This window comes from Sinocyclocheilus rhinocerous, unplaced genomic scaffold (assembly GCF_001515625.1).
Source record: "Sinocyclocheilus rhinocerous isolate Xijiao unplaced genomic scaffold, SAMN03320098_v1.1 scaffold1826, whole genome shotgun sequence".
Lineage (NCBI taxonomy): Eukaryota > Metazoa > Chordata > Actinopteri > Cypriniformes > Cyprinidae > Sinocyclocheilus > Sinocyclocheilus rhinocerous.
In genome coordinates, this window is record NW_015645117.1 from 219922 (window position 1) to 236054 (window position 16133).

The following is a 16133-nucleotide window of genomic DNA, read 5'->3' on the forward strand; positions in this document are numbered from 1 at the left end:
AAGCGCGTTGGGTGTACAGCAATACAATGAAAGCGCTATATAAAAAATGCCTCAAAAATGCCTCATGCCAAAAAAAAAGTACAGTACGGACTTTCCTCCATCTCATCCGTTCTGCTTTTTTTGTCACTCCTTAAACTTTGCTGCATGTAAGTTAGGTTATGTGGCTGTTGGTCCTGTTAGCAGCACGTAAAATAAAACTTTTATTCAAATTCTGAAATGATTATAGCCTAGAAAGCGAGCAAATAGCGCTTATCAATAGCGCTGAATTGATTATAGCCTAGAAAGCGAGCAAATAGCGATAAAAGCTCCTTGTGGTTTCTCGGTTTGGCCAATTTGAGCATCCATAAACAACGCAAAACACAGGCATTTTGAGTTTCTGCTAGTGATTCCTACGGAGAAAAATCACTTCCTGCCCTCCAGCTGCATTTCGCACGTCATCAGTGACGTCATGTGCAAACAACCTATTAGCCCCAGTCTGTGTAGTCTTCCTTTGTCGGTTACTACTTGTTGGATGTTGTGAAATTCCCCTGTCATTCCCAGGATTAAAGACTGTTTATGTACTCCACGTCTCCTTGTTCCTCGTTCCGCACTCCTCCAAGCACTGCTCGTGACAGAAGAACCGACCCCAAAAAAAACAGTAACCTCCGTGTGTCTACCCTCCGTTTTTGTTTCCGTGTTTTTTCCATCAGTGTCTTGTTTCCGTTGTGTTCTATGGATCCCCTCCTTCGCGTCAAATTCCTCCTCCTCCTGCTGGAGCAGGGGGAGCGCTCGCTCGAGGACCATACCAGACTGTTTCTGGCCCTCGCCGACCTGCCCTCCAGCTGCATTTCGCACGTCATCAGTGACGTCATGTGCAAACAACCTATTAGCCCCAGTCTGTGTAGTCTTCCTTTGTCGGTTACTACTTGTTGGATGTTGTGAAATTCCCCTGTCATTCCCAGGATTAAAGACTGTTTATGTACTCCACGTCTCCTTGTTCCTCGTTCCGCACTCCTCCTAGCACAGATCGTGACAGTCTCCAAATCTCAGGTGAAAATTGACGTTTTGACCCCCCCTCCACAAAATAGTGGATTACTCTGTAAATATTCATCCATGGCATTTAGTATATTATATACATGTTTATCCTACTTCAGAAAAAAATGGCAAAAATCTAAAATTAGAGCCATAGACCACTGGTTGAGTTGACATGGAATGACACAGCTGTTGTTACAAAGCACATATAAATGTTGCATTTTTACTGCAAAATCTCTGCAAAAAAAAAAAAAAAAGAAATAAACTCAGTAAATTACTGTAAAAAAATACAAAATATATGCTGTTCAAAAGCAGCAGCGTTTTATTGATTTGCTAATTTACTGGCATTTTTCAGAAGGTCCTGTTGTGTCCACACATGATCTCTAAAAGGGAATTTATCAGTTAATGTCTGGATAAGACTGTATGTGTGAAAGCACCTATAGTGCTCTTACTGCTCCATAATCTGCCACATTTAAATGAACTAATATAACACGGTGAAGAAAAAGATACAAATCAGTGTCAAAACAAAGTGCAGTCTGCCAACTTCTAAAGTTCTTTCAGTACCATTATTACATCTATGTACACTTATGTAAATTAGCACAATGAATGATGTGATATTCAGATAACCAAAATAATAATATGAAAAAAAAAACAAAGTGCAATTCATCAGTTTCTTTAGGTGCTTAGTATATGAAGTGCTAAGTTTTTTTTTTTTTATGTTTTAAAGTGCATTCTGTCATCTTTATGCAAGCATTTCACACTCCACAACTGGAGTAACTTATGTAGGTTAACTGTTTCCCACAGGATTTTTTGAGACTGTGCATTAACCTTGTTACTGCAATCAATCTGGTGCACTCTGAAAAAGCAAAATTGAGAGTTCCAACTTCCTTTCAGTGACCAAACTGAACAAAGTAAAAAGTTAAAACCTCAAGCTTTTATTTTGGTGGAAAAGTGCATTTAAAAAAGGCATTACAAGTCACACAAAAGTGCCCTTATTCCACGCTGCTCGCAATCAGGGACTGTTTCTCGTATCAGCACCCTCCTCTGGATTGGAAATGCAGATTTATAGCCAGTAGGCATGCTGCGATAGTCGGTGTTGAAGGTGTTACTGGTGTTAAGCCACAACACCGGTTACGTCACTGAACCACCGCCCCCACCGTAATTTTGATTTTTTATAGAAAGAAATCAATTAGTACAGTTAAAGAACAGACACTACCATTAAAGATTAAGACTTAGTTTCGAAACGAAATGCAAAAGCACCTGTTTGGCAATATTTAGGATTTTGAAAAGGCTCTAAGGCGATTTTGTAAGCGTTTTTTTTTACATTCGTTTCTTATTTATTTGGTTCCACAGCGTTTGTAGATTTTTACTGTATTTAAACTTTGTGTAATTTATATTTTGTGTATATTGTGTATACTTTATGTAATTTTATTTTACATCAAGGTGTATGCTGTGCCTCCAAGCTTTCTTATTAGTTTTGCTAATAAACGTTCTATGTTTCTTATTTATTTGTGTTTTTTATATATATATTTAACCTTTGTGCAAGTTATTTCTTTTATATTAGGCATATAGCATGGTGGATTTTTATTCGGTTTGTTAACTAAAGTTCTATGTTTAGTATAGCATAAGTGAGTTTGTCATTGTACCATTTTGTTGTTGTCCATTCAAGCAATTGACGCCGAATTGCTGCTAATTCGAAAGTGCGTTCGGGCATTTATAAGCTATTTAAAAGCCCAACGAACCCCACCCCCGGTGATACCGGTATTACCTGTGTTGTCACACAGATCTATCGACACACATTCACGCATGCAGAAAGATGCAGAAAGTAGACTCCGATCCTAAATTGACACGACTGCATCCGATCTAATCTCATATCCAGTAAGTAGAAACTAGATTGACAGCCATCTACATTGGAGTAAATCACTTACAAATGCAACTAAAGTGTGCGCTGGGCAACTAAATGATATATCTCGTTAGCCACTGGCTAATAAGTAATTAAAATCATTTCGATTAACTGGTGGGAAAATGTTCTCACTGTCACAAATCTAATAGCCAGATTTCCCTCATTACCTGTAGGAGGAGCACACTAAGAAAACATAAAACTAAATAAAACTTTTAATAACAATACAAATATGGCTTCTACACCCTTAAATTCTTCACACTAGGATCTAGCACTCACTGCACCTGTGTAAATTGGCATTGATACTATAAGACTATTTTTATACTCATGCATTTGTAAGTAATTTTGTCACATGCCGAGCACCCTAATCATGTTTTAGTGAGCTGTTTGGAGGGTATTGGATGCTCTATATGCAGTGGGATCCGTGGAGTCTAGTGGTCATCTTGCAGACCTTCACTAAGATCAACCGTGTTTATGTCTAAACAGCCTTCTTTTCTTAAGAGAAGACAAACCAATCTGAGCTGTGTGTCTCAATATCATTATATGCACAAGCAGATCATAGAGAGCATTGGCACCAGTGGTCTAAGTAAGCAGAACTATCGGATTTTGAGTGCGTAGTACTCATGTGTTAATTTCCTTTAACTTAAAATATTTAGTTCACTGTAAGCTCGAATAAGTTAGCAGAACCCAAAGAACAAATTTTTTAAAGTTAGTAGAACTTTACATTTTGATTTTGTAATACATAAGCATGTTCTTTGTACATAAACTGAAGTTTTGATGAGGCTGACTCAAACAGTTCCGTTGCATCATAGCAGTATTATTATGTCTTAAAAAGCACACCTGTGCTAATGTAATTAACAAAGAGACTACCACTATATAGACTACTTGCATGTACACAGATTACTTAAAATGTGTCGGTTTCATGAATTCAAAAGAAAAAAGTTCTGAATGCTGATCAAGGTTAATTAGTTTGAATCAATTTGTTTAATGTAAGTTTGCCTTACCCAAACCAATTAATTATTCTGAGCATTAGGGTTTACAGTAATGACAGGTGCTTATCAATAAAAGAGAAGCTTTAAGGGCTCCCTGCATGCAGTTTTGTCAAAATTAAAATTCAGTGGTTTAACGTTAAAAAATTAAGAAATTTATATATTATAATAGAAATTATAATAAATATTACTATTGTAATTTTAGAGTTGCAATGCAAAATATAAGTATTATTATTATATATATAAATATTTAGTATTATATATTATAATAGTATTAGTAGTTATAGTAGAAATATTTATAATTTTTTAGTAATTATATTATTATTTTTTAAAAACATCCATGTTTTCTGTGCTTGTTTGTTAGAAGTGGACAATTATCAGTTATATATATCATTTATATCAGTTATATGTTAGTATGGCTATAACATTATAATAATAAGAAGAAGACGAAGAAGAAACAATTCTTATTTTATAGCTATACTGATATATAATCTCACAATTTTGGCCAAATTGTGCACTCCTAACAAACAAGCACATTAAACTTGGATTTTTCTTTTTTTTTCACTTTTGAAATAGCTGTCACAATTTTTTATTGGAAAAATGTTTCCCCAAATCATGCAGTCCTCGTGACTGGTTTCATTTGCTATTATATTTCCCAAACAGAGCTGCATGCTGTGGTGTGAACACTAGAAAAACAGCTTGAGTGGCTCTGATCCCTCATACCTCCTTTAGCTCCATGATAATCTCCCCAGACTTTGATGGCACCCCTGATTCATACTTTGTCCTTGTAATCCAGGCATGACGAGAACTAAAATTAACCCTGTGATGGCATGCAGCCAGCAGTCAGTGTGAGGCTCTAGTCTGCCCACTGCTGCCTGCAAACACTCTATTCAAGAGGCTTAGCGAGGTAACCTGTCTTTCCTTGTGTCTGCCTCACACTTTCATTCTGTCTCAGTCTCCTCCCCATTGAGCTTCCTCATCCTGAACCACTCCCACTAATGTGTCAAAACAGATCCGTCCTTGAGATGTCTTTTTTGTCCAGACACTGATGCTGAGCTGCCGCTGTGTGTTTTGGAATGAGAGCTGATATGTCTGACAGAAATAACCCGTTGTGACGCGTCCAGATCTATCGACACACATCCACGCATGCAGAAAGATGCAGAAAGTAGACTCCGATCCTAAATGGACACGACTGCATCCGATCTAATCCAAAATTCAGTAAGTAGAAACTAGATTGACAGCCATCTACATTGGAGTAAATCACTTACTAAATTGTGCGCTGGGCAACTTAATAATATCTATCGTTAGCCACTGGCTAATAAATAATTAAAATAATAACTCACTAGTGATCGAGTTAATTTCACAGACCTACACTTGAACACTCTGACTGAGCGCTTGAGTTTCACTGTCTGTGTTCTTTACAGCACAGTGAACTCTTTATTCCTATTGATATCAATGGATGCTCAGCATATTTGATGCACTGTAAACTCTAGTGTGTTGATTGACTGAGAGTGCTGTTTCTCTCACATATATGCAAAGAGAGAGAGACTGAGTGTCTGACATAATAGAATTGATATGCTACATTTTAGTTCAGAATTATTCAGCCAGCCTTTAAGACTAAGCAGAAACCACTAGTAGATGGGGGAATTTCAGTAGTGGGGGGAATAATGTGTATGCAGCAATTTTTTTGGCTAGAGCTCGCCTATTACCGTCCATGTTTTCATTTCATCAAATTAGTAGTAGACGTTTTCTCATGCTGAGAGATAAGCAGATGTATGTGTGTGAGAAAATATCATATATGGTGTTAAAAAATAAATGACACAACGGATGATAAGAACTCCTATTCTCTGTTTTTATTTAAGCTCCATTAGATGAGAGGCATGCTCGGAACATTCTCTTGCAGTTTACTGTTGCTGTCAGGAACTATTTTTAGCGGAAGGACAGCATTTAACAAACTTGCTTCAAAAAAGTAACAATGGTTTTAATATTTTTTATTGTGTAGTAACTAGGCATGGGCCGATTACCGGTTTCAAGGTATACCGCGATTTGAAAATGTCACGGTTTCAAAACCGCTAATATTTTCCGTTATACCGTTCCTGCGGTATGCGCTGTTTTTCATAGTCCCGTTTTTTGTCTTATTGCAAGCAACTTGTCTCTGTTCTGGACTTGCACAAACTGCGTTGCAATGCAATCATTTTCCAAAATGTCATTTATGTGAAAATATGAAGTCTGTAAACGCCCGTTAACACAGGCCAGAGACGTTGAAGACGGACGCACTGAGAAAAATACTGTAGCAGGCAGATCACTCACTGTTCATGATGCACGAACTATTGGAAGAAAATCCTCAAATCTTCTTCTTGATGCATTTTGACAGTTCTGTTTCTCCCTCTTTCTCTGCCAAGATTTTATTGTTGAACAAATGAAGTACAGGCTTCACATATGATACACTTACATATTGCTCTCCTGAAAGAGCATCAGTGAATTCAGCAAGTGGAGAAAGGGAGTTGTTGACCGCCTCAAGGACTTCTACATCCTGCCATGTGGGGACAAGGTGTCTGGCTTTTCTGTCCGCGGAGAGAACACAAGAAATGGCACTCTGTTGTTCCAACACCCTGGCAATCATTGCTTGTTTTGAGCCCCACCTCGTTGGACACTCAGTCTTGAGCTTGTGTTGAGGTAACTTGAGCTCTTTCTGGGCCTCAGACAACTCCCTCCTTCGTCTCCAGCTATAGGAGAAACACACCACCACCTTTTTGCAGACATTCAGTGCACGGTCAATCCATCCATCTTTCAAAGCATGTTCTAAACACACACACACACACAGTTTACTAAAGCTATATATTTTATTTACAATTAAAGACAAAATTTCTAATTACAGTAACATAGTACAATTTATATTATAGTTGTAAAAACAAGTTTATAGTTCACTTATCAAATAACAGCATTATTACAATATATAAAACACTGAAGTTGCATGCTACACTGTTCTATCACTGAATGCATTAAAATCCAGGAATGGATTTGAAAACCCCTGGTCTGCATATTATTAGACACAAGTACAACTGATATTGCATGGCATAATAATGGTATTATGTGCACATTTTTAGATAAATAAATATTAAGTAATGGCAGGCTACTCACCAATTGCTAGGTGCAGCCTGTGTCCAAAACACTGGTGTCTGCTTCACTTATTAATAGCAACAGCGTTCACTATATTTGCTGCGCTGTCTGTTGTGACACAGACTTGTTGCTCCTCCTTTAAATCCCAGGCAGCCAGCCCGGATTTCTTTCAATCCTTGAGCAATCGCATCTCCAGTGTGATCTTGTGGAAAATAGGACGTTTGCAAGCATCTGCTTTTGAGTTGAAACTCGTCATCAATGTAATGAACTGTTAGGCTCGTATATGGTTCCATAGTTCTGCTCGACCATAAATCAGTCGTGGTGGAATAGAACTCTATTTTCTGCAGATCTGATTCAATTCTTTCCCGGCATTTTGCATAAAGTGAAGGTAACGCAACTTGAGAAAAATAATTGCGGGAGGGGATGACATATCTCTTTTCCAGTGTGTTTATGAGTTTTTTAAACCCCGCGCTGCAAACTGAATTAATCGGCACCATGTCCTTTGCAATGAAATGCGTGATCGCTTCAGTTATCTCAATCTGCCTTTGGGAACCTGCCGGGTACGGAGAAGCACAAAACAACGATTTCGTGATTGGTGTCTGTGTAGCAGTTCTTGCATCACTTGGTGCTTTTTTCTTCACGCTGAGACACTCCTCGTATTGCACTCTGTGGTTGAATTTTAAATGATTGTATAAATTCGTGGTGTTGTTTGATGGTGCAGAAACAGTTGTTCGACATAACTTGCACAGTATAACATGCTGCTCGACATCATCGCCTGTGAATCCAAAATAATTCCACACCACTGATGAAGCTTTTCTTTTCGGTTCTAATGCTTGATTCTGAGCAACACTTTGCAAGTTGTCAGAAGTTGTTTCTTTATCAGCACACGTTTACGAAATTAACATGACATGAGATAGACATGCGTTAGTGGATAATCAGGTCGATGATAAGGACACGCCTACACACTACTATTAAAAGTCATGATTCGCCTCTCACAACGTGACATGCTCTAAACACGCCTCTTAAGCACACAGAATAATGTACTTTTTTTTTGTAATCGCGGTTTTGAACGATTACGTAATCTTGGCATCCTTAATCGTGATCGCGATTAGAAATTCGATTAATTGTGCAGCCCTAGTACACACTGTATGATAACGTAATGAATTCACATCTTTAAAGCAGCTGTCACTCCCAAAACTTTGCAGTATGTATTTAGAATTGCTGGATGCTAGGGCTGCACGATAAATATCGCACGATATTTAATGCGCATCTCGTCAGTAAAGCCGGTTCTGTAATCAGCGGTAAATCTCTACACATGCGTGCTTTCACGTGGAGCAGCATTTACTACACAGAGCCGTTGTTCACAGACAAGCTGTGCTGGATGCGAGTTTCTAGACTCTGAAGGCTTTTTAGGTCAAAAATGGATGGTAATAATAGGGATCTTTCTTGCTGCAGGATGTCACTCACAACCCATAGTGGCTCTGACTCTTGTGATGTGGTGAATCTGAGCTCTGGTGAGTTGCAGGAGTAAGATCACAGCATTAGTAGTGCCGCTGTTTTATGTTTTATGGACATCAACCCAAATCTTCCCACTGCATGTTTTGATCATAAATCTGGCTAGCAGATGAAAGTCTGGTGTGATAATTACTTTATTGACTTAAAGTGCAGTATGCACATAACCGTGATAACATTTGGTGGTGCAATATATGGAGCAATTATGTTTACATGAGTGTTTGTTTACATATAAATTAATGACGCTGACATTTTATCTGATCACGCTGCCTCTGCTCTGTCACCTCGTCTGCTCTCTCCACACACACAGCAGACAGCGACAGGTGAAGTGAAGGCGCTGCTCGAGGGGCAGAATGGTGCACATTCACATATAGTGACCTGTTCATACCAAGGACAATAACTGTAATAACTTTAATAATCGTTCTAATTCTATGTAAATAGTGGAGTTCACACCACAACTATAGCGACATTGGCACAGAGCTCTAAAATCACTTTAAAAATGATTTTCCAGCTTATGAACAATAAAAACATTGATAGCCAATCAGAATCTATCCTGCTTTAAAGAGCTCCAGCATTTAAAGCGGCAGACAATATAAATGCAGTGCGCTTATAATAAACAGAATGTTATTGTTTGCAGATGTGGACGCTAATGTAGTTATTGTTAATGTTATCTTTATAGTTGTCAAAATACTACATTGAGAAGGGAGCGATTTAGCCTATAATTGATTGTAATGGTTTTATTTTGAAATAAATGCAAAGCAATTGATCACATCTGTGGTAGTACTGTACATCAGCCTTCCTCAACTGACCCCTCTATCTAAGTGCATACTGTTTCCTACAGTAGTGATGGTATGAAAGCTATTTCAGTCTTGGCACATTAGCCACATGAATGACAGGGGGCCGCTCTGTGTTTAGACTAGAGAAGATCCAGAACATACAGTACAGTGAGATCAAACATTAAATACCATTTCCTCTTGACCGGACGACTAGACCAGTATATATACATGTGCCACTCTATTTGTTTCTGTTGTTTTAATATAGATAAAATGAACATACTCAATAATTTAAAATTCATTTATAGGCAAAGACTGATTTATCGTTGTACTTCGTATCATAAGCATAAAATACAGTGATTATATCAGAATCAGAATGAGTTTTATTGCCAGGTATGTTTTCACATACGAGGAATTTGTTTTCATGACAGAAGCTTCCGCAGTGCAACAGAATGAACAAAACAGAACAAAAACACAGATAATAAAAGAATTTAAAAAATAAAAAATAGAACAAGTAAATAAGGAATAACAATATATAAATTGACAATTGTATGTGAGACTTCATGACGACAAGACGTTAGAGCCACAGGCCTATAGTCATTTAGTGCTGTATTTTTGGATTTCTTTGGGATGGGGATGATGGTGGAGTGTTTGAAGCCAGAGTACATTTTTCATTTAAAAACATGAGGTGCAGTGGGATGGGGAAAAACCTGCCATAAAGTCTCGATATATGTTTTTTTCAAAGTTAAACTTGCATTAATTTTACATGGCTTTCTAAACATGCGGCTCTTTTGTGCGAGACGCGAGTGCAACAATAATAGATGTCCATCTAGAAAATGCGTGAAATATGCGTTCTGTGTGAACGGCTTGGTTTCGGTTTTGATGTAAACAAGGAGTGCGTCTCAATCAGCTCCCTTGCTCTCGAGCTCGTTAATCAGTAGATCGTGTACACGAATTCGGCCACTGGTAAGTTCCCTGACTCACTGCACGTTGGGACAGTGATCACTCAAATTCCAGTGACATGATTACGTACAACGTCAACGGACAACATAGTAGAACGTCATCACTGGAATTAATAAACAACAGGCAGGACCAATCTAATTTTTATATTATTTTTATTCTCTTTAAACACATTGCTCTGTTACATGTTCTTACAACATTTCAGCCAAATATTAATTATAAATGATAATTAGATGAGTTCATTACCTGTCTAGCGATGTGTGTTTATGTTGAAATATACTAAAAAACGGTCCATCTTTTAAAATCTTCTATTGCGTAACATTATATTTATCGCGTTGACTCGTGTGGTTTATGTTTCCCGCTTCAGAAATGTGACGTTATTTCCGGTAAGGGAGCATAGTGAGCGCCGATGCTCCCTAGTTTTTGCAGTGCATTGTGGGATTTTTCAGGGAGCGAACGTTCCAGTGCACTGGAAGGATTTCGCGATTGAGACAGCCCTTAAAATGGGCGACTCCATGATCAGTGCCCATACTACTGAACAAGGGAGCTGATTGAGACGCACCCAAGATCTTCTCCACATTGATGTTCTCTTTTTCCGCTATATTTTTAATGAACAACGCAGCAGCGCCGCATCTAGTGGCTTCAACTGGATAGAAAAACAACTGCAGAGCACACCACGGAGGCCGCCATCATCATCGGCGCCATCTTGAGAGGCCATATGATACAACACTTACACATAGCCACCAACGACTTGTGTCATCTGTGAATATTATGTAATAAATTGTCACTGTTGCTTGTCAAATAGTCTGTTTTTATTTGTAAGCTGGAAGATCTTCTGTTCCGGATATTAGGGATGCGCATTTTTCAAAAATATTGCATTTGAATATTTGAGCTCATAAAAAATTTAATATTCGAGTATTTGTTTATTTAAATGACGTTTAATGAGAATGACCTTTTTTTTAATCAAACATTATTTTTCTCACCATTTCCGAACAATCTTATCACAACAAGCTTATAAATTATATCCTGTGTTTTTTTCCATTTGAAAACTTTAAAGGAGACATATTATGCCCCTTTTTACAATGTGTAATATAAGTCTCTGGTGTCCCCAGAATGTGTCTGTGAAGTTTCAACTCAAAAGACTCCACATATCAGTTATTATATCATTTTGAAAATGCCTATTTTGAGTGGAAGCAGAAACACGCTGTTTTTCGGGCCTGTCTCTTTAAATGCAAATGAGCTGCTGCTCCCCGCCCCCTTTTCCAGAATAGAGCTGCGCCATTACAGCTCATACCTGCTAAAATCATCTGTTTTGGTTCTGATTATCATGTTTTTCGCGCTGAAATCATGCGAGTTTTACCATATGAGTTTAAACTTCTGATATACAGTTTTCTGAGAGCACACATCCGAAGCACACGGACAGAAAGCGGCCACCACACAGCATGTGAGTACTAAACTAAGCTCTCATTCACACACAAGTTTACGTTAAAAACACGAGTTACAAAAACAGTCGGTTATGTCTGTGAAGGTAAACTGCTGGGAAATAAATCGCATGTTTATTTTAGATCTGTGTGGCAGCAGCAATATACAGTAAATAAATCAATAAATCCACTGCTCTGTTGTCTCCTCTGAGGCTGGGACTCTAAATAGTGTTCTGTGCGTGTCTGTGCAGCCAAAGACATAACAGTTAGCATGTTTTGCTCAAACTATCGCCATGGCATTAGAACTGGTACACCTTTGTCGCCTGTGAAATCAAAATGACGGAGCCGTGGGTGGAAACTTACAGATTAAGGGGCGGTAAAATTATAATGAGATCCCTTTGCCACACCACCAAGGGAGCGAAATCAGACGCGCTCGCTTTCTTTTCATGATATGTCACCTTTAAACATTGTGCAAAAAAAAAGTACAGGAAAAAAGCATTTAAAGGGCTATAAGGCACGTACATATACACTCGAGTTGGCATTGTGTTTGCATTGTTTCACATGTTCTTGTTGACAAAAAAAAACACATGTAAATGATCGGGTGAAAGTCGGCTCCTTATGCCAGTGCCTTTAGCCAGCTGAAAACAGCAGGTGCTCTTCTGAAAATGCCTAGCTTGAACGCTTGCAAATGCTACGGAGGCAGTTTTTTTTTTCTTTTTTCAGTTGAGACGCTCGGGTTGCTGTGATACAGAATAGGCGGCTTTAGCGGTAAAGTAATGTGGCAGATGCATCACGAACTAAATGCATGCATTATTTTTCATATCAATATTAACTTTTCCATTGTCGTTCAGTCGTAGTACTGGTAGGATGTGACAGTTGGTCAGTGTGGTTTTTGCCCCGCCCCTCCTCCACTGTGATTGGACGGCTGACTGAAAATTGACAGTGATGAGCGCTGCATTTTGCCCAAAGTTGAACATTCATTAGTGCTTTGTTGTGCTGCTGGCGTCTTAAAAAACTTGGCGCTCCCATTGAAAACTATTGAAAAAAATATGCTAGCCTCAGGAAAAAACGCTTTGGTGGATACACGGCCATAGTCTGTTTATCAGGTTAGACCAGTTCGGCCTGTAATCGTGCAAGTAATTAACAAATACATTTCGTATAATAATCAGTCCATTTGCTTGTAAAAAAAATCGCAAATCAAAATGAGGCATGAAAAATTATGATTGGTGCATCCCTAGTTTTAAGAGGTTCAGTTGTAAATAGTGTTTGTAATTTTTTAATAATTATGCTGTCACGGTAATGCTGTCATTGATTTTCAGTGAGTTAAAATTTTTGGAAGGTTGACACAATAACATCGCTACTGCACTGCTGCCTTCAATAAATTCTTCTCCCCTTTGGAGCTTAACTATTTAGAATTATTGTGTTCGAACACATTAAGCGAGACGCCCAACAGCTGCTCAGCCAAATACAAGAGTGCATTGACTTCCAAAATTACAGAGCAGCGAAAGCTGACAGTGGGAATTCACACTCAAACATGTCCAGCGGGGCTTTATCGCGAATGCCTGGAATGCTTGTTTAGGCACTGCTGGATCAATACTTCAATTAAAGATCTTTTAACCTGAATGAAGCAGTCGATGGCAGCTCAGCCTTCCTGAGACATCAGACTCATTCCATCAAGACTTCAAAGACAGCTTCAATTTTGAGAGCATGTGAAACACTGTTTTTGTGTTAATTGATGAGAGCCGAACGTGTGCATGTTGGGTAAAATGAGGATTAGATTGAAGGCATTGTTAGAGATGGATGCCGCTCTGTGTGTCTTTGAGCTGATGGGACTCAGGCTAATGTAATAAAGGCTCTGAGATCAGCAGATACCAGCTGTGTTTGTAGGGCGACACAGCATTCTGGGAAACGCTCTCGAGATGCAGTAATGGAAGGTCATAAACCTCTGTTTGTTTTGTTTAGCTGGTGTGCGGTTTGATTAATATCCAGACCATTTAAGCTGTTATTTTCTGTCTATTGAATTGTTAGTTCATCCAAAAATTTAAATTCTGTCATTATTTAGCTACTCACCCTCATGAAAGGTTGTGCAAAACTGAATATTAGCGGCATGATAATTCTGCTGATGAGATATAGTGATAAATGTTAAAAGTTTAGTTTATAAGCAAGCCATTTTCACTCTCTTTTTCATCTCATGAGTATGACAGCTAATAGGCGGTTGTTTTCAAACGCTCCCGTGTGTGTATTTGTGTGAGCGCTCTTGTGAAAATTTCAAATTTGGTAAATATAGTGATATATATTTTTAACTACATTGCTCAGCCCTACCTTCATATCATTCCAAACCCATACAAATTTTGTTCGAAACATTCAAAATATAAGCTATTTCTGCCCCTACGTTCACCAGAAATGTTGATGCTTTAAAAAGTTCATAAAGACATTGTGAAAGGATTCCATATGAATCAAGTGGTTTAATCCAAGTCTTCTGAAGAGACACGATTGTTTTATATGATGAACAAATTACTCATTTAGGGTTTTTTATTCACAAGTAAACATTGATCAGCACGCATACATAGAGCTCATCAAATATGGTAGACAGAAGGTTTTAGTGTGTTATGCAAGTGCGTTTGATCTTCCACAGGAACCAATGAGATTTGTTCTTGCACATCAAGCATTTCCATATTTGATGATACTAGCCACAGTCTCTGTTTTGTTAGGGTGCTTTCACACTAGCACTTTTGGTGCGCACCCGGGTTTGATTGACGTCAGAGTTCGTTTGGATGATGTGAACGCAGTCTTCCGAACTCGAGTGTGCACCAGCGAACCGTACCAGAGTCCGCTTAAAAAGGGTGGTCTGGGGTACTGTTCAAGTGAACTCCGGTACGGTTCGCTGCTGATGTGAACGCAATCGTACCAAATCACGGAAGTGAACCGCTATTAATGCTTAGAGCCTAAACTGTGATCTTTCGCCTTCTCCTCTAGGAGGCAGCATTAAGGATCATCCCCAGCGCTCCCGGCGCTCTTTCTCATCCCAGCGCTCAGCGTGCTGGCTCCTCCCCCTCCCGGCGGCAGCGTGCGCTCTCAGCCGCCCCCGTGCACCCCGCGCTCGCCAGGCCTGCGCGCCCGAGCCCATGCCCCCAGCTCCGCGCGGCCCTCCAACGCCATGTGTGTCCCGCACACTATGGAGGCGGGCAAGCACAGCGCCAGCCAGGGGCAGGGCAGCCGCGCCGGGGTCCCCCTGGAGCCGTTCATTCACCAGGTGGGCGGCCACACCAGCATGATGCGTTACGATGACCACACCATCTGCAAGCCGCTCATCAGCCGAGAGCAGCGCTTTTACGAGTCCCTGCCTCCAGAGATGAAGGAGTTCACCCCCGAGTACAAAGGTAAGACGGATGATCTGGATACATTGCACTCTTTTTAAGGTGGCACCAGGGGCGATTCTAGGATTTTCATTTTTGGGGGGCTCAGCCCCCAATAAGGGTATAATATATATATTAGTGGTGTCAAAATTAGCGCGTTAATGCATGCAATGAATTTTTTCAGTTTAACGCGTTAAAAATATTTAACGCAGTTAACGCAGGGGTGGGGCTAGTGTTGGCCGCCCCACTCACAACTGCTGCCTCTGTCTCTTTTTTCTTGATAATTTAATTAGTCTCAGAACGTCTTTATGAGCACATCAAACAGTAGACGTTTCAGACGCACACTCCACTTCACCTCAACGCCAGGCGCGAGTCAAACGAGCGCAGAAACAGTACTGTAGGCTACTCGGCGCGCACTCTTCAACTGTGCGCACAAAGGCGCCGGCGCGCACTGTAGCCTTTATCATTTCATATGAAAGTGCGAAAGAAACGAAGTGCATGCAATGTCGTGGTCAGTTAAGTCATGAAGGCGATTAAAGCTGCCTTAAAACTGTGCATGCACGTATTAGGCTATATGAGTCACATTTAAGAACTCTGAAATGGTTTTCAAAACTGTCCTGGAGCAGCGCAACGCTGTCTCACTCATCTAACACACCCGATTCAACTCGTCAGCTCATTAATAGAGACTTTAAGACCTGAAGTGGGTCAGAAAAGGTAAAGAGAGTTGAGAGAAAATACGATGCGTGTCAGATCTGTGTCATGTTCAGCAGTGGCAGCAAACGGTAGCTAAATATGGCATTGGTTATAATGGGTTTATCTTATGTGAAGATTGTTTAAAGTTCACTTAAATTAGAAGTTATTTTATGAAAGTCTAATAATAATTAATCGCAATCATCGCAAAATTAATAATAATAAATCAAATAATTAATTTGAAGATTAAATGTGAAATTATTGCAATATAAAAGCATTTTTAAAAAGTTTAATGTTAGGTGGGATTAATCGCGATTAAGTTCAGAAAAAACATGCGATTAATTAGTAAAAAATTTTTATCGATTGACAGCACTAATATATATATATATATATATATATAT

General features: G+C 39.2%; 1 protein-coding gene across 3 annotated transcripts in view; it reads left to right on the forward strand.

Annotated features, from left to right (window-relative positions):
- Positions 1 to 16133, forward strand: part of LOC107705840 (inositol hexakisphosphate kinase 1-like) — a 57431-nt gene that overhangs the window by 18002 nt on the left and 23296 nt on the right. The window contains exons 1-2 of one of the 3 annotated variants that reach the window (XM_016509337.1): positions 4921 to 5118; positions 14663 to 15066. In XM_016509337.1, coding sequence (XP_016364823.1) covers positions 14844 to 15066 — 223 coding nt within the window. In that variant the 5' untranslated portion in view covers positions 4921 to 5118; positions 14663 to 14843. Of the gene's footprint in view, positions 1 to 4920; positions 5119 to 8483; positions 8535 to 14662; positions 15067 to 16133 lie in introns of those variants that run through there. The other 2 variants (XM_016509338.1, XM_016509336.1) reach the window with 2 other exon arrangements.